This window comes from Perca flavescens, chromosome 9 (assembly GCF_004354835.1).
Source record: "Perca flavescens isolate YP-PL-M2 chromosome 9, PFLA_1.0, whole genome shotgun sequence".
NCBI lineage: Eukaryota > Metazoa > Chordata > Actinopteri > Perciformes > Percidae > Perca > Perca flavescens.
This window is the reverse complement of record NC_041339.1, coordinates 17346425-17365789: the sequence shown is the minus strand read 5'-3', so window position 1 is coordinate 17365789 and position 19365 is coordinate 17346425. Positions and strand designations below refer to the sequence as shown.

Here is a 19365-nt window from a genome sequence, read left to right as displayed (position 1 = left end):
AATTGTATTTTAATGTTATTTTAAAGTTATCTGTTGTAGTTATGGTTGATACCGGGGTACCATCACAGAAAAGAAGTAAATTAAACAAATTACTAAAAGCTAGAAGGGAAAGTGAAAGGCAATGGGCGATAACGCGAGTCACACTCGGTCGAGCTATCAACAGATGGGGACAATTACGGGATTTTAAATGATTCAAAACCGACCCCGAATTGGCACTCTATAATACTATACTACTATAATCCTATTTCATTCATAAAATAACTTTACAATGCGAGATGTGGTTGTACATCAGTAACCCACATTATATTATGTGATGTGTTATTTCTCTTAGTCCGTGTTTGTGTTGGCCTACTATTTTCTTTTCCCTTGTCCCCCCTGTAACGTTACTAGTGTAAAGCGTCCATGCGTTTCATTAAATGCACTATATTAATCGGTTGCTACAACAAACTTTTAATGCTTTGGCTCATGACAGTGATGCCCGGTTTAGCTCAGGAGACATACAAAGTAGGCTAAGTTACCGGATGCAACGATGCATCTGTATCTTATTCTCTTATTGTAAATGAATGATTTTCTGTCTGAACAAAACATACATCGCAGCTGTATGACCTCCCTATAACGCTAACTCGGTAATGTATAGTAGGCAATAAAGCACCATAAAGAAAAGACCTTTACGACAGCAGGTGTGGTAAAAACACTACCTCTTTTGTCCAAAGCGGCCACTAGAATCAACACAATGTCATGATGCAGTGTGTCACATTTTATAAAATCAAAATGGGTGGCTCTGCACCTATCAGTGATGAAGCAAAATAACTATGATTCATAAGTCTGAGGTCTTGATTTACTGCTCTAGAGTGAACTATCCAGAGTCTATATAGGGAGGAGTGAATGACGGAGTGATTTTGGACACAGGGATATTTACATTCATGTTTGTTTGCTAGCAGTCTTCTTCCTTGCCTGTGTTGGTGCATTGCTACATTTAATCGATCAGTGGAATAGTGTACTATTGGCAGGACTTGTATGCACAAGATGAAAATAAAACCCACTCTTAGAAACATTTCTCCACAGCGCCACTAGAGGTCAAAAACTCAGCAGAGTACCTTTAATCATTTGTAATATTTTTTCTAAGGCAGACCGCATTATAGTTTTCCATTAAATCTGTGTGTGTGTGTGTGTGTGTGGTGGGGGGGGGGGGGTACAGGTGTTCTCTGATGGGTTTCGACCTGAATCGCCACTGGCAGGATCCCTCTCCATGGGCCCACCCCACGTTGCACGCTGTCAAACAACTCATTGTTCAGATGAACCAAGACCCGGTGAGCGAGCAAGCAAGCACGCATGCACGCACACATGCACATGCACACACACACACACACACACACACACACACACATATACACACACACACACACACACAAATGTACACACAGCCTACATACTGTGTTCAACATTTCTTCAACACAGCAATGTCTGCTGGTCCCAAGAACAGTTTCTGTTTCCTTGCTTGGTTCAGCATGTTCTTCCAATCTGTGTTTAGGGTGTGTGCACTGGGGAGCACGGATAGGCTCGTCAGCACCCTAGAATGTCAGCTCGGCTCTCCTGGCCATTCAAAACATATTACTGAAGCAAGTCTCTATGCTTTCAGTCTCTAACTCTACTGTAACTTTTCTCCAGTTTTAGTCTTTCAGTCAGAGGAATGCTGCACAGCCAGACAAGGGATTTCTCTCTTTGTTCCTGATGTTAATTATAAGCAGAGCGGCAGGTTGGTGGGATTATTGAAGGTCAGTGTGTATCCTGGGAATACTCTGCCCTTTTGTACACTCCTCTAATCCTGATAAGAGAGGGAGCGGGCTGGGGCGGGATGCAGGGCAGGCCAGAGATGGGGTGAGGCGCAGGGCTGGCATCGGGCAGATTAACCTTTTCCCCCAGCGCTGACAAACTGATCGATAGACTCTGTCATGGCAGGGTGATCCACTCATGCCTGTCATTCACACACACTCACACATACTCACCCTGAGCAAACACGCATACACATAATAACACTTTCTCGTCACACAACGAGAATACTGCGACGCGCAGACAAACAAGTGTTCTCAAATGCATACAATAAATTGTTACAATCAACACATTATATAGAGGAGTTGTTCCCAACCTTTGGGTTGAGTCCCCCTAAAGGGTCAGGTGATGAATCTAAGGGGTGGGGTAATTGCAGGTGTAGGAAATTAGGAAAAACCCTTCTCCCTGATGATTGCCTTTAGTCTTGCAGAGTTAATTTGGAGGCTTGGGCAACCTCTACTCTTCTCTCTCTCCCTCTTTCTCTCTCTCTCTCTCTCTCTCTCTCTCTCTCTCTCTCTCTCTCTCTCTCGCCACAGCCAGTTAATTCCATCAGACACACTACTCATGTCTGGGGCTCCCAGATGCCAGTTTCAATGCCAACTCTGTAGCCTGTAGGCCCTGTTCTGCTGCCCTCCATTCATGCTCATCTCACTCAGCGGGCATAGTGTCTAATGAGGTTACCAGGGTTGGAGGGCTCCGCTGGAGGACTCCATTAACAGGAGATCAGCAGCAGAACAGTTGGGCTAAACTAGCATATATGGCCCATATACTAGCTGCTAACTCAGTGTGGTCCTTGGTTTACAAACTAGGAGACTGAGAGGAAGCTGGAATGGGAGGTCAACATCAATTTAAAGGTGATATTTCATACTGTACCCTACAATTGTGCCTAAAAACTAGTTTGCAAGTAAGGGTAGTTCTGAATTAAACACAGATACATTAACCTAACAATTATTTGTCGGAAAAAGACATTAGCCTATACTTTATGACGTTCATGTGTCTGAAAATCTATGTAGGTATGCAACCCAAAGTGTGGAGAACAGTTCCTAGAGGTTCAGCGAGTCACTCACAGAGGTGGCTGGGGGCCACAAGATAGCTACTATAGCTTTATTAGCAGCCCATGTTTGTCATTGTAATGTTGTTGTTGTTGCTTGCTGTTAAATTTGTAATAGTGTGTTAGGAATGCTGGTCTTGATCCTGATGCTTTAACAGGACGAACACAGCAAATATCAATGTGTGTTGCTGTAGGCTACAATAAATTGTAATAGACTGTTCTTCATAAGCACAGTTAAATCGGTAAAGGCAGAGTTACATTTTCTCAATTTTTCTACATTCACAACATATTGCAATAATCCTTCTCTTGCACTGATTGGAATCAACCCAAGAACAACAAACTTTTAAGTGAAGTGTGGTGGTAGGCATGAGACCGCAATTATGTTTGAATACTTACAGTTCATGACACCTGTTGAATTCAAGATAACACTGAAATAACTAAAGAACTATAACCTGATAACTTAACTTTGAACCATGATAACTTTAGAAAATGAAATGAAGTCCCTTTGTGGTAATCATAAGGCTTGACAGAAAATCCTGGTTACAGCAGAAACAAGGAAGTTAAATTGTGTTTTTTATAAATGTGCATCTCTAGGTACCATTACACATGATAATTCATGCCCTTGCATGATTTGGGTGATTGCCTAGTAATACAACTCTAATAACAGTGATTCAGTATGGTCCACTGTATTTACTCATTCAAGTCGTTATATATGTGCTTCTTTCTAAGTGACAAGACTAAAAACTGTATGCTGATGTCAATAAGTCATCATATTTGGGCTATTTAGTCTTAATAAATTTCAGTAATCTTAAGGTATGTTCCTTATTATCAGAAAAAACAATGCAGATTGTGAACGCTAATTTAATTTGAATTTAAATTTCTTCGGCCTTTTATGTACATAAATCTGACCCTGACGTTTTGTCTAACACCACGATTTCTTCACTACTTTAGATACCCACAGTTAAGTGCGTAAGGCATCATAACTCAAAGTCACATTGCCATCCGTTGCACAAAGGAGCCCATTCAGTTTGAAACCCCATCAACCATTCTTGTGACAGACACCCTTGTCACTCCAAAGTGATTCTCCATCATTGTGAATTCAGCTGCACTCTCTTTCTGCTGGTAAAATAGCTTCCTTGTTCTGTTCAGGCAATAACTTCAATAACTGGCTGTGAGTTTCTAGACAAGTGGCATTTAAATCAAAGCTTGTTGCAGGAGCAATCTAAGCTGTATTGGTATTAATGGCTGGAAACTTTTATTTGACAAATATTTGTATATAAATTCAACACTGCTCAGAACATTTGCACTCACTAGTGTTTATGCAAACTCTGTCCTGAACAAGAAATTATCTTTTAAATTCAATGACTTAAAGTCCCATCAGCCAGCTCACTTGGAACGGTTATATTATTATATGAATACAGAGTACGTACAGTTATAGTTTGGCATCAAGAGTATACATTCATCACTCCTCACAACAAACAGCCTGCATAAAGAGAGACTGGGAAATTATAACAGATTTTTCCCCTTCAGAGGAAATTAAATTAAAATTAAAGGTTATTTAATATGAGTTGTATATGTCTAAGAATGACATTCCCATACAACAAAACTGCATACTCAATAACGTTTCGAGGGTAACATATTTTCTCCCAGATGTTTCAACATGTTCTCGTACCGGTGCGGGCAGACATTGTGAAACGGTTGCAGTTTTAAACCTGTGGTTAAAGTTGTGAATTGAAACAAAACTACTTGATTAGGTCTAAGAAAAGATCATGGTTTGGGACAAAATGTGTAAGTTTGTTACGTAACTTAAATTACAAAAGTTAAAATAACTCAACATTGTCTTTTGGTACCACGCAGGACACAAACAGTTGTCTGGGTGAAAGTCCTGTCTTTGTTTGACCCATCCATCCACCCCGACTTCCTCAATGGACTTAGATTAGAAACATATTTGTGATACATCAAAAACTAACGTAATCTGAGAGAAAATATGTTTCCCTGGAAATAATTGAGAATGCAGTTTAATTGTATTGGAACGTAATTTTCAGGAGACAGGGCTGCACTGAGAATCAACAGCCTCTCTGCGGCTCTGTACAGCTTTCGGCTTCAGCTCATCTGTTGGCCTACAGTACGTGGTTGAATCCCAACGACTCTCCATGGCCTCCCAATAGAAAACCATGCTCTTGAGTTCTCTCAAGCTGATAGACCTGTCCTACAATATGACTATGAAGCAGATAAGTAAATTAACGGAATGGGTCACATAATTCAACAGTATGGCTCTTTCATGTTTTTTAAGAGTTTTGGAACAATGGAGTTCTATGGCACAGAGACACCAGCTGTATCAGGCTGTAGCTACACACACACAATAATTGCTAATAGGATACATTTATATTTTCTATGGTGATGGCACAGTGGATATGACACATGCCTTTGGCATTGGAGATCCGGGTTCAATTCCCACTGTGATACATCAACCATTGTGTCCCTGAGCAAGACACTTAACCCCTAGTTGCTCCAGAGGCGTGCGGTCTCTGACATATATAGTAATTGTAAGTTGCTTTGGATAAAAGCGTCAGCTAAATGACATGTAATGTAGTCTCATCAGGGGAAGTGTTCATTGTAACAATAGAAAATATATTTATACATACTAGCCTTATTATTTAAGCAACCTTGGGTAGTTTAGGAGTTTGTGAGCCAGTTACTGGAGTGAATATTTGGCGACGTCCATCAGGTGACAAGGAAGAGGACTCCACTGGGATGTTCATGTTGTACTGTGTCTACTGGTGGTGTAATAGAGCAATGATTTGCTACCATGTGAACCATAGGACCAAGATGTTCAGCTGTAAATCAACAGTGCTGTTAGTGAGTTTATTTGTTTTTCTGCCTCCGGGAGTCCAAAACTGCTTAACACAGCTTCAGAGGGAGCTTGCACATATTCTTCACATAATAAATACAATGGGAAATGTAAAATAGAGGTGTGATCAAGTATAGCCATTGTGTGAATGGCGACTAAGTATATGCTCATAAGCTGGCTGTAAACTTCTCTTCATCCATCTGAAGGCAAGTTTGCTCAAGCTGTTTCATAAAATTCCATCATTTACCATCTGCAGCTGAACATTGGTCAGCAGGGAAAATGGCTGAAAAAGTCAGTGATGCAAGAAGCTATAATCTGTTCCCAAGCTACCCTGTTGTTTGTTTTGAAAAGAGAGAAATGGAGAGGGAGAAAAAAAGGAAAAGAGACCAAAGAAACAAATGGACCCATCTCCTTCCTAAAGCGTTGCTTTTCCAGCTCATTTATCAAAAGCAGGAGAAGAATTCTTTGTGATTGGCTGATTACCAGAAGCATTCATCACCGGCCGACATCCCCACCAATTTGACACTGCCATTTTGGATAATTTGTTAAAGATGACAAAGAGGTCATTGTTACCTTGGCTTCTTTTTGACCTTTTTAATATTAAAAAACTAATTTTCTATCTGAAACAAATGTATTAGGTCCTGTCACAGCACCTAGATGATTTTGCACCTTAAAATCCTCCTGAGGCCCACTTCTGTGTGTCCTACAGCCTCACTCTTTTTCTGTCTCTCTTTCTTTGTTCAAAAGTCAGATTTTGCATTTTACTGTACTGTATGTGTGAAGCAGAAGATCTCTGTCTGTCTTATTCTCTGCATCCCTCTCTTCTCTCTCTTCTCTACATGTGCGTTGTCCTCTGGTGTCAGCCAACCATTTCTGATCTATTTCTGAGATTTACAGCCAATTTTACCCCATCATCCCTGTGTCGTTTCAATCCCTCCATCATCCCTCTTTTTATTCTCCCTCAGTTGGAAACTGAATTGTCTGCTTTTCACAGGAATATATAGATACAGCTCTTACACTCTGGCAATTTGTGTGCCTTTTTATCTACTTAGTTTAGGGGCTTTTACCTTATCTTAATTATTTATATAATAGTTCAAATTATTTTTTCAATACCTCCCCTCTTTACCTCTTTTTCCCCTTTACCTATTCTCCTGGCAGGCCCTCCCAACAGATGTGGCAGCTTATGTGGCACTAACAGGCCCGAAGCAGAGGGCTGCCTGCGCCCGTTCAGGCTGATTACAAGTCACCTCTGTGTTCATAAACAGACAAATACCGCCATCAATTTGAGAGCACAGTGCAGACTGAGAGGGAGGGGGGAGGTAGACAATGAATGAGACGGAGACAGACGGAGGGAGAGTTTTGTGTCATTTACTCTCGTCCATGAAGCAGGTCATGCCATCTGCCATGTTCTGTCACTGCTACATCATTAGAGGGTCACTGACCATGTGCCCCCACGACCTGAATTGGCTTCTCTAATTAATGAAATGTTGGCTAGAGTTTTACAGTGTATAGGTGATATGACAGTTCTTCTTTCCATCATTTTTGTGTGAGGAAGTTTGACTAAATATAAATGTTTGATGCTCACACAGTTGCACAAATCCACACCTATAGCTCTGCTGAAATAGACTAGTACCTTGCTAAAGGTACTAGTCATCAGTCATTGCCAAGGTAAATGAGAGGTTTCCACTCTTGCTTTCTCTGCCCAGATTTAACTTGTTGACTTGAGGTTGGAATTGACCGTTTGCTAAATCCCCCCCACCCATCAGCCATAACTAAGTACAGCAGGGCTGTCAAGCTATGAATTTCACCACATGTTAAAACATTGTGCATTGGGCCTTATTTTTTATTAATTTTTTTAAATATCTTTTTATTTAGGGAGTGTAGATCAATCAGCAAACCATACACAGATTGTCCCTATAAGCCCTCTTCCCCACCCTCCACCTCCACACTCCCACAGATATACATTAGCATGCGCATACATACATGTTCACATATAAACATGAACAAATCAGAAACAACAATAGTAAAAATGTTAGTTTCTCGAACGATAAGAATTGTGACACTTGATTCAAAAACAACTTTAAAGTTGGCGAAAGTAAATTTTTCCAAAAAAGTAATATACATTTCTTTGCAGGATGTTATGGTTATTAATATTCTGCTTTTTTTCTTATCCCACTGAAAATCTGAGAAGTCATTTAATAAATATTGGGCCTTATTAAGATCGGTGCTCTGTATATTAAGAATCGTGACAGTCCGTCTGTTTTAACATAAGCTGCAAATATTTGCATGTCCGGCTCTTTTGCGTACTGCTTACAGTTATGTTCGTAACCTAACACAGTGCTACTTCCAAGGCCAATAGGTTACAGTGTATGTTAAAACAAACAGCAGTACAGGCTAACATTAGTGGTTCTATCCTGCTCTATTGGATTTGGGGAGGTTTACTCAGTCTCAATCTACATTTAGCAATCCCATGTTTTTCACATAGATCATCAACTGGTGAGGATGCAGATTTTTTGCCTGGGACATGCAGCTTTAGCCTCAGTCTTTTAGCACGATATCATGTGGTCATCAAATGCATTGTTATGACCCCTTCACATGGATCTCCTTAAAGTGACCTGGATCTCCTTAAAGTGAGTCAAAGGCCAGCAGGAGTTGGCTTTTCAAATAACTTGTAAAACTAGCGTGAAATTAGCTGGCTAGTTACAACTGATAAAATCTGCTAGTGACACCAAGAAAATCAACATTTGCCATCTGTCTGCCTCTCTCTGAAATCAAGGACACATTTTTCTGAAAATTAACAAGAGTTTTGAGTGATTAATCTGCCACTGTTATCATCGTAAACTGCATAAGTGTTGCGTGAAAACAGAAAGCTAGACAGCCATAGCAACATTGTCAAAGGGGGTGGGGCTAAATAAACAGTCAGCTAGCGTGCCTCCAATCAGAGGCCTGCTTTCTGCTGCCCACTTCAAATCCTAATTGGATCTTGCACATGGAGAAACTTGTGTCACTCCTCCCACAGGCATTATAGCCAATAGTTAAATGTTGGATAATATGCATTACATGGCAAGTAAGCTCAACTTTCTTCTCTTCAACAAGCAGCCGTTTCCCTTCTCCTCAAAGGTATGCTGCTGATGCCAGGAGCTTTATTCAGGAGCTTGTAATCCTGCTTCAATCAGCGCCTTTTCCTTTCCATGTAAAGATAAGCCCGCCATTTAAAGCCCTCACCGCACCCCCGCACCCTGATCTAATTAATATGCAGAAGATAAGTACTTGTCTGACAAAATTCATTCTTTCGACCTTCTGGGTTTTACACTAAACTGTTTGCGGCCGCTGCAAGTTCACCACAAGTTGAGAGTTCCCTGGAGTTTCTGCAGCGAGATGGGGCTTTTGTTTCTCTCTGAGTGGTTTAATTTGGACAGCTTGCTCTTCCTCTCTTTTTCTCTCTCTCTCTCTCTCTCTCTCTCTCTCTCTCTCTCTTCTCTCTCTCTCTCTCTCTCTCTCTCAAATTGTCTTCTGACTTTCATTCAGCAGTCTATGTTTCTTAATTGCCCCTAATTGTTTAATTACAATTTCAAATGAACAATTCTGGAGGTCAGAGCGGGTTGATAATTGAAGCATCAATCACAGTGGTGGGGCCTTCAGAACCGTCTCAGTTTGATTGACAGGGCATTAACTGAGTATTGTAGTAAGTCTGGACATGACATTGTGGGGGCTCCATTGCTGATATACTACTGTTCCTGCTGCTCCTCTGCTGTCCTTCACATAAAGCTGTGAAGGTGAAACTTTCTAGGTTAGAATCAGGGCAGGGACAGACTAAATTGAACTCTGGTTTGTGTCTTTACACACAACAAACAGGATGTGGCTTTAGGTCCTTCACCTTCTTTCTGGGCATGCTCTCTCTGTATTTGTACAGGTTTCTTCCAGAGGATTTACTTTTATTTCATGAAGATAAAATATCTATATCAGGTGGCTTGGATACTCCACCCATGGCTGTGTTTGCCCCTCTGTGGACTGGCACACTGTTTTTCATACCTGATATACTGTAGGGCCATAAGTATATGGACAAGGGTGTCAACATAGGCAGAGGAAGGAGGGTGGAAGGATGATATTTAGACCAGTGTTTAGTGTGCCCACAGTTTGGAGACAACCCTTTTTCTGTTTCAACATGGCAATGCCCCCTTGCACAAAGCAAGATCCATGAATAAAGGGTTTTCTGAATATGCTTCAACTAACAAGTGACTAATCTATTAACTGACCAATCGTTTTGGTACCAAGTTTGGCGTGGAAGGACCCTACTGGCCGGCACTGCTCCCTGAACTCAACCCCATCGAACATTTCACAAAATAAGTGTCTGATCTCACAAATTCACTTTTGGGTTAATTCCAGCAAATCACTGGAGCTAAGTTTCAAAATCTTGTGTAAAGCATTCCCAAAAGAGTTGGAGACTTATAGCAGCAATTTAACGTCAATGGTTTGAAATTAGATGTATCCAGCTCCTTGTCATCTTAAGATTCTGAGTAATTAATTGAGTTAATCAAGTAACATTCTTAAAGAAGTCCACTGAAGATGCAGAACAATTATTCACTAGGATTCTACAGTATGTAAGCATGTAACAGCCTGTTAACCTCTGTTATAAGCAATGTGCCACTTTTGATCACCTGCTTGTCCACCCTCCTCCAATCCATCCACCTGTATATCCTCCTCCTTTTATTCCTCTCCCTCCTCCTAGCCCTCATGTCCTTCAGACCCAGGTGATTATTAGGCTGGTTTCCCTCGTCTAGACCCTGGCTGGTTGGTTGGAACTCCTTCCACCCTCCTTCCTCTGCCTAATGGAGCTGGATTTACCTCTTACACTACCTCCCTCGCTTTCTAACCCTCCCCTATGTCCCTCCCTCTTCCCTGTTCCCCTTTCTCCATCTACCCTCCCCCCTTCTTTTCATCCCCTATCTAACTCTTCCTTTATGTCTCTATATGTATTTCTCCCTCTGTCTACCAATACTGCTCAGTTGGCTGCATTTAGCTTTTTTCACTCTTGCTCTTTTTTGTTTTGTTTTTCTGTTATTTCTCCCTCCTCCCGTGCACTGTCCTCTTCTACTCCCCTCCTCCACCTTCTCCTGCTGCTGTTCCTCTCCTCTGGGGCTCCATCCATCAGGTTGTCGGGGGCTGCTAGCGGCCGACTCCCAGCCACCATATTTCACCGCCAGCCAGCCAAGCAGCTGACAGCACAGCCACCGCCAGGAAATTGCTTTGGCTGTGAGCGGAATTTCAAACACAGGCACACTGCGTCGCCGGGCCGCCCAAGCACCGCTACCCTGTCTCTCTCTCTCTCTCTCTCTCTCTCTCTCTCTCTCTCTCTCTCTCTCTCTCTCAATCTCTTTACACCTCCCTGCATACATCTCTATGACTCTTTGTATCTCTCTCTGTCTTTCTCTCTTTTTCACTCTCTCTTATGGACTTATTTCCTCTCTTTGCACCCCCATCTCTATGGTTTTCTGTTTGCTCTTTCCTGCCCTTCTGCCTCTCTCTCTCTCTCTCACACACACACACACACACACACACACACACACACACATACACACATAGTCACAAACCTATATGCATCATTTTCTCTCTTTGTCTTTTGTCCGTCTTTGTTGTTCCCTCTCTCTGCTCTCCCTCCCTCCCCCTCGCCTCCCACTATCTCTCCCTCTCCTTTTCTATCCTCTCATTCTTCCCTTCCTCTCCTCCTCTTTATGACCCACAGGGAACAAGGTGTGGTGCTGAATGTGTAATGAATGGAGAGAGAGAGGGAGGGGGGAGATAAAGAGGAGGAGGAGGAAGAGGAAGAAGAGGCGGAGGCGGAGGATAAAAACAGGAGGAGGAGAATGGAGTGATAAGATAAAGAGAGGAGGCAGAAAGGAGGGATGCTGGTTGGTGCTGCTCCTGAGTTAAGGGTCAGAAGGTGTGTGTGTGTGTGTGTGTGTGTGTGTGTGTGTGTGTGTGTGTGTTTGTGTGGTGGGGTATTTCTGCCCTTGTCAGAACCAGTTAAAGACCATTGAAGTGAGGAGGGTTTTTTGCCAAAGGAGGACATTTTTGCTGCACTTCCAGGTCCTGACTAGTTTAAATGTAGGGTTAAGGAATTGTGTTAAAGAAATGCACCAAATCTTTTTAGACTGTAGCTCCACTATTTACTACGAACCTCCCAAACTGCAGACCTTTATATGGGTGAAATACCTGAAATGGGTCCTTCAGTCATCCTGGACTGTAAAAGTCTTGCATCATCTAGACATGTCAGATTGAGGGTTATAGTTAGAAATTGGAGATACCTCATAATTCAAGTCAGCGGTAGCTCCCTATTTGTATCACAAGATAAAAGTGTGTGTGTGTGTGTGTGTGTGTGTGTGTGTGTGTGTGTGTGTGTGTGTGTGTGTGTGTGTGTGTGTGTGTGCCTGCGTGCATGTGTGCGTGTGTGTGTGTTTGTGTGTGTAGATTTGTGTTTGTGTGTGTAGTAGAGCAAGAGAAACAGATCTTATCAAATCCATTTTACACAGTGTATGCTGGAGAGAAAAGACATTACACACTCAATATGAAGCCAATATAAACCTGATAAATAAGTATGTGATGAATGTGGGACATCCACAAGAGAGAGAGAGTGTTTGCGTGGGTCTTTACACCATATTAATCTCAGCTTGCCATCCATGTATGTCCTGTAGTTGTGCCCTTCAGAAGGACAGTCTGATTGAAGTTATGTGCGGATGGTTGGCTCCTTTCAGGTAGTAAACATATTTTCAGTCCGTAGTGTCTAAAGGGGTTTGTCCCATGGGTGAAAGCCTCTCCCGAGCATAGTCTCCCCACAGCTAAGAAAGGCCTTCCTATAATACCAGTGGAAAAACTCGGGTGTGGACTGTTGCTGTTGTCAGAAACAAATATCCCATATTCCCCACCAACCTGCTGTTTTTTTACCTTCTGTCTGTGCATCTCTCTATTTCTCTGTCTGTCTGTTCTATCTCTTCCCTCTGTTCCTCCATCAGAGAGTTAGTTTGGAGTTCTACATTGATGTCCATGCCCACTCCACCATGCTGAATGGCTTCATGTACGGCAATGTGTTTGAGGACGAGGAGCGCGTCCAGAGACAAGCTGTCTTCCCTAGACTGTTGTGCCAAAATGCACCAGACTTCTCCTTTGTAAGGCACGCAAACAGACACACACAAACACACCAAAAAGGCGGGACACCAGAGCAGTTTTTCTACCCATCTTCAATCCCATGGCTAGCTCAGAAAGAGAACATGAAATAGTCCTATCTCAGCAACTACTGGTGAGGTGGTGTTCAGCGAGGCATTTAATTGCCAACTAGTGCACTCTTAGTGGCACACTGTTGAAGACCTTGGTTGCACTGGGCACCTCCAAGGTCTAAATGTGTGTAAAAACCCTGCTTAGTTGTTTTGAGGTGAGGAATATACTGCATGTATGTGTTCATTAGCAATGCTGCTGAGGCATGTGAGTGTAAACACAAACACATACACACAGGAGGTGTTAAATTATTTGAGGGGATATGTGTGCAGAAGAAAGGAGCATGTTCCAGCTGTGAGATTCACTTTTAACACAAAAGAGAGGAGGGAAGGTAAGGAGTATAAAAGAAGAGAGGCTGGAACTTTAGGAACCCTGACAGTTCAGTTCAATTACCTAGTAACGGGACGCAAACACACACGTACGCATGCACGCTTGCACGCATGCACGCATGCACATTTATTAGAACTCTAGAAAATATCTAAAAAGGTATGGATTATGTAGAATTTTTTAAAGCAGAATTTTAGTATTAGGTATGCAAAATTTTGGTGTGCCAAAACAACAGCAGTGGTAGCAGATGTCCTTGAGGAGAAAAATATGAATGGAAATTATGCATGAGAATCTTCACCATCTCCCTTAAAATAAGGTATAAACTGAAGTAAGCTGTGAATGTTCAATATAGGCCTACTGTAGTAAGAGGAAATTTAGAATATAAACAAAAATCTGTGAAATAACATTTAAAATATCAATTTTACTTGTAATTGCAGGTCTAAAAAGATCCTAGAAAAGTTTCCCAGACATGTAACCATTAATACTAATAGGTATTTATACTGTATGCATGTGCAGAACATAAATAGCAATCACTGTGTAGGTCTTTACGAAGCACACGCCTGTACTGTATAAAAGTAGGCCAGTATATTCTGTATGGGCAATGCAGGTGTTCTGCAAAAGCACCCTCTTAGGTGGCTGAAACTTATTTTACTTATTTTATCTTATTTGGACAGGACTGTGTAGACTGAAGGCTGTGAGGAGGGGAAAACCAAGGAGGAAATGAAAGTATTGGAAATGAGGAGCGAAGCAAATAACAGAATTGCATGGGGGGAGAAAACACCCATTCAATGACTGTGATGCTCCTCCACTAAGCCAGTGGTTCCCAACCTTTTTTCCTTGGCGCCCCCCCTACTCATGTCTAAGAAAAGCTGAGTCCCCCCCCCAAAACCGAAGTTGATGTAACTCTCGAGATAGAGCCTCTCTTTCTTTTTTGATACAGAGGAGTTATCAGCACTGTTTCTCCGGCATGTTTCATTCGTAAAATAGTGATGCCGTGGGGCAGGAAAATTGAGGATACAACAAAATATATAGTTTTCATACAGACTTTTGTATACATTAGATATTCTAGTGTATTATAATTTGTTTAACATGTGCAAAAACTTTTTTTTTACCTCAACCTCAAACCAGATAAAGACTCGCGCCCCCCATGTGATCTTTGCCGCCCCCCCTGGGGGTGCCCGGACCCCAGGTTGGGAACCACTGCACTAAGCGACTCATGCATAACCTAATAACACCTTTAGCATACAGGTACATTATCCACCAAACCTTTTCCTCTCAGCCCCATGTCACTTCCGCTGACCTTCGTTTTCTCAGTGACGGTGACATTTCATAGCAGAACCACTTACACACATCATAAAGAATAACCTTTACTGCCCATTGACACCCAGTGCCAACCTCGATACATAGACAAGCCAGAGAGGCGGATGTTCACCCGCACATGTATGGAAATGTCACGGATGGTCAGTGTCTATACTGTAGTTACGAAGGACGAGAAAAATGCTATTTCAGGAGATTTTCTCTCTCTCTCTCTCTCTCTCTCTCTCTCTCTCTCTCTCTCTGTATTGCTTATGTGACAGCTGGCCCAAGGGTCATCTCCCTCCTCACTGTGCTTTTGTCCCTCTGCCCATTCAGCACTACCTAAAGCCCGGTGCAGCAGCACAACACAATCATGGCAAACTCCCACTGGTGGCCGCCAAGTCTGCATTTCAGCAAGGCAACTCTCACTGCAGCAGAGTGGAGTGACAGTGAATGGAAACTTTTTCCACACTCTTCCCAAGACAGCATCATATTTATGTAGTATAGCTGACATGCTGAAACCCAAAATAGCCTGGAGTTTTGTTGTTGTTGCTATAACCAATTACAGCCTTGTAATGACATTGTATGAAGTCAGTCTGTTTAAATAAGCTACTGTACCCTTCATCATTTGTCCTGGATTCTCGAGAGGCTAAGCACCGCAAGTTACTGAGAGACATTTTTACTGATAAACCATGTCAGCTGACATTGACAGTAGCTGTTTATCTACAAGGAAATATGGTTAAATAAATATAAAATAAATTGTGAGTCAAATATTTGAGATGTATATGGTTTCCGTGCAGATATTAATGGATGGATTTGTTATTGTAAATGCAATAAGAGGCTTGTCTTAATTTAGCTTGTAAAAGGCTGGTTCTCAGACTGACTCAAGACCCTGCAGTATATCATGCACTTATCAGTGGAAGTAATAATACATTTAGACATACTTTAGACATATATTAATTTAAAGGATTGCTCAATACTACATACTACAGTATAATCTGAGGGAAGATGCTTGCTGACACAAAGACCTTAACCCAAATCCTCTCACTGAAGTGTCATCTTTCTAACCTCTTGTCTAATACAATGTCTCAGCTTTGCTTGTTTTTTTGTTTTTTTTGTATTCCTCTAGTCCAACACGTCCTTTAACCAGGATGTGGTGAAGGCCGGTACCGGTAGACGGTTCCTCGGTGGTCTGCTTGATGACACATCCTACTGCTACACTCTAGAGGTGTCGTTCTACAGCTACATGACGGCTGGCAGCACCGCTCCTGTGCCATACACAGAGGAGACATGTATCCTTCAAACGTATGTGATCTGTGTGGAAGTGTGCCCACGGAAGGGAAAGATCAGAGTGTAGAGAACAGTGGTCATGTGCTGTTGTTTCTCTCTTAATTTCTCATCTCTTCTTGTTTTCAAACTGTTACAAGGCTACGCTAACCTGGGCTCGTTAAACAACAAAGAAACACAGCTACTAAAGGCTAACCTAGCTCGTAACATTAATAATATTGTCTCCTCTTCCTGCGTGTTGCGTTTAACGTGAGAATGAGACCCAGCTGTCCTGGATGAGTGTATCTTTTCTACCTAAGAGGGGTTGTGCTGTGTTGAACTGACTCACCCAGCCGCCGTGTCGCTTCACGTTCCGCGTTCTGGTGCATCAGGAGGGACAGCCTGCTCCAGTGTCTCTCGTTGACTCCTTGGTGGGTTAGTTCAGGTTTTAAAAGGTGTATTTACAACTTTTGTAAATACACCTTTGAATATTCTTTGTCTTCAATAGTGTTCTCCAGGTTGAAGCGTGTGGTTTGCGGCCGTCACCCTGCAGTGTGCTTCTTCCGTGATTGTCTCCCTCTGGAAACAATCTCAATCTAAGTCTCTCACACCTGCAACTGCAATGGCTGGGTTAAATCAGATCAACCAACACGCCCCCCTCATGTGTCATTTGTCAGTCTGATCCTCATCAGGCTAACTACACACTCTATCAGCTGACAACGTAACAAAACAACACACACACACACACACACACACACACACACACACACACACACACACACACCGTTCCTGTAGTTACAATATCCCACTGAAATCAAGCCACTTAATTTTGTAATAATTTTAGTCAATATTTTAATATTTGTATCCCTGGTAGTGCGTGTGTGTGTGTGTGTGTGTGTGTGTGTGTGTGTGTGTGTGTGTGTGTGTGTGTGTGTGTGTGTGTGTGTGTGTGTGTGTGTGTGTGTCTCAGGTCATGTGTACTCACTAGAAAACCATGTTGCTTCTTTTGTTGCCTTTTGTTGCGACAGATGTGCAGTGACAGAATAAGGATGCAACATAGACTGTATAATATTAATGGACAGAGCATGTGTGACATCACCCATTGGTTTGTGGAGATCTGTTATGAGTCGTCGAGCTTGCCGTTACGGGCGCAGCCATCCTGGTTGCAGATGTGACGATTTTAGACGAGAGGGAAGAGTGTGGGAGGAGCCACATTATGTTACACATTTTCACTGGCAATCACATCATAGCCACACCCTAAAACACCCCCTTCTTTATCGCCGATAAACCAAACTCCTTTTGCAACCGCAAGTGTCGCCCCCCTGCTGGAATTCAGATAGATTGCAGGTTTAAGGCACTTCCGCATTTGCAGCACTTAGCCAAACCGGATGCTTTGTCCATTAATATTATACAGTCTATTTGGATGCAATAGTTATTGATTTCATTTACAAAGGAGAGAGGAGAAAAGGGGCTTGTGTTGGCCTATGTACAGTACAGGCCAAAAGTTTGGACACACCTTCTCATTCAAGTTGTTTCTTTATTTTCATGACTATTTGCATCGTAGATTCTCACTGAAGGCATCAAAACTATGAATGAACACATGTGGAATTATGTACTTAACAAAAAAGTGTGAAATAACTGAAAGCATGTCTTATATTTTAGATTCTTCAAAGTAGCCACCCTTTGCTTTTTTTGATAACTCTGCAAACCCTTGGTGTTCTCTCAATGAGCTTCATGAGGTAGTCACCTGAAATGGTTTTCTTGTGTGTGCTTTGTCAGGGTTAATTAGTGGAAGTTTTTCCCTTATTAATAAAAAAAGCAAAGGGTGGCTACTTTGAAGAATCTAAAATGTTTTCAGTTATTTCACACTTTTTTGTTAAGTACATATGTGTTCATTCATAGTTTTGATGCCTTCATTGAGAATCTACAATGTAAATAGTTCTGAAAATAAAAAGGAAACGCATTGAATGAGAAGGTGTGTCCAAACTTTTGGCCTGTACTGTATGTGTGTGCGCACAGTTGAGGCTTTGATTGTGATTAACAGTGGCACAATGGAACCAATTGACGATTCCTGTCGACTACAATCGTGACCACACACACAGGAGCACACACATACATTTGTTGCAGGAACAGAAGGTCACAGGTGCCCTAATGGAGCCAGATGGGAGGAAGTTTTCCTTCAGCTGACCTTCTCAGGGCTGAAGAGCTTCTGAGAGCTGGCCGATAGCAGTCTGATCTTACCGATAAAGTGAGTGAGAAAGAGAGATTTAGAGACAGCGATAAGGAACCTACATATGAAAAGTATTTGCTCACCTACAAATACTCTGCAGGTGGAGGGCAGAGTGGATCTAGACATAGCCCTAGTGCCCTCTAGTGCTAAGCGCTGGCACAGTCTGAATCACCATAGATAATTTCTGATTCAAACCCACATGAAAACATGTAGGTTAATGCTACATATTTATAATTGGAAATTTGTAGAAGTGATAGAGAGTAAGTTATGCATATTGGGATGTGGTGTGTGTGTGTGTGTGTGTGTGTGTGTGTGTGTGTGTGTGTGTGTGTGTGTGTGTGTGTGTGTGTGTGTTAAGAGCTTTATTAACGTTTTTACAAAATACAAGTTATTACTATACAAACAGTAGGCTACATATCATACCAGAGAGGAAAAAAACAAACAAACAAGCAAACAAAACTAAAATAATAACAAACTTAAACCAATGAACAATCCAGTACACATTAGCACTGCTAATAAAGTGCATCCAGTGCATAGAGTCTTTCATAAAGTGCTGTAGTTCACAAGTTCGGAATGTTCCAAGGAAGGAGCTGTTTGTGGTCTATAATTCTTCTTCTTCCTTAGTTCAGTGAGCACCCGTTTGCACATGTCGTCACTGTTTATAACAGTCTGTTGTAAAACTATACAGCATCTTGTCTTCCATAATTTAAAATATACAATACATATGATTATTTGTATCAGTTCCTTGTGCTTTTCTGATAGAACATCATCTATAATACAGTATGTGACAGATTTATATGAAAGCTTAAAATTTACACCAAACACTTTTAATTTGTCCCAGACTCATTTTGCTCTGTAACAGTCCATTAAAAGGTGCTGTTGAGTCTCATCATCGTTGCAGTAAATCATTGGACATCATTTTGTTGTGTGTTTTTGTGTGTGTGTTTTCTACACCCTCTAATCACTTTAATGCTTCTCATAGAAACATCTCTAGTTTTTGCATTACAGCAGTGATACCCAAATGGAAATGCAGGCATGTGTATGCACATAGGGCACAGCCACAAACAAATAGTTAGCCTTGCGTTGAGGAGATAGGTGTCTGGTTGTGGTGATAAACAAACTGTGTTTTTATTTGAGTTGGGTTCAGAGCAGGATAAGAAATGGGGAGCCATGTTTCTGCCTCTATGTGTGTGCAGAGGGGACATTTCATCTAGAGCCAAATTGGGAGAAAAGTCAGCCTTTGTG

General features: G+C 41.8%; 1 protein-coding gene across 3 annotated transcripts in view; it reads left to right on the top strand.

Annotated features, from left to right (window-relative positions):
- The window catches only part of agbl4 (AGBL carboxypeptidase 4), a 449873-nt gene that overhangs the window by 423141 nt on the left and 7367 nt on the right, over window positions 1–19365 (top strand). For all 3 annotated transcript variants that reach the window (XM_028588571.1, XM_028588573.1, XM_028588572.1), the window contains 3 exons: window positions 1199–1310; window positions 12743–12895; window positions 15754–15916. In XM_028588571.1, coding sequence (XP_028444372.1) covers window positions 1199–1310; window positions 12743–12895; window positions 15754–15916 — 428 coding nt within the window. The remainder of the gene's footprint in view (window positions 1–1198; window positions 1311–12742; window positions 12896–15753; window positions 15917–19365) is intronic.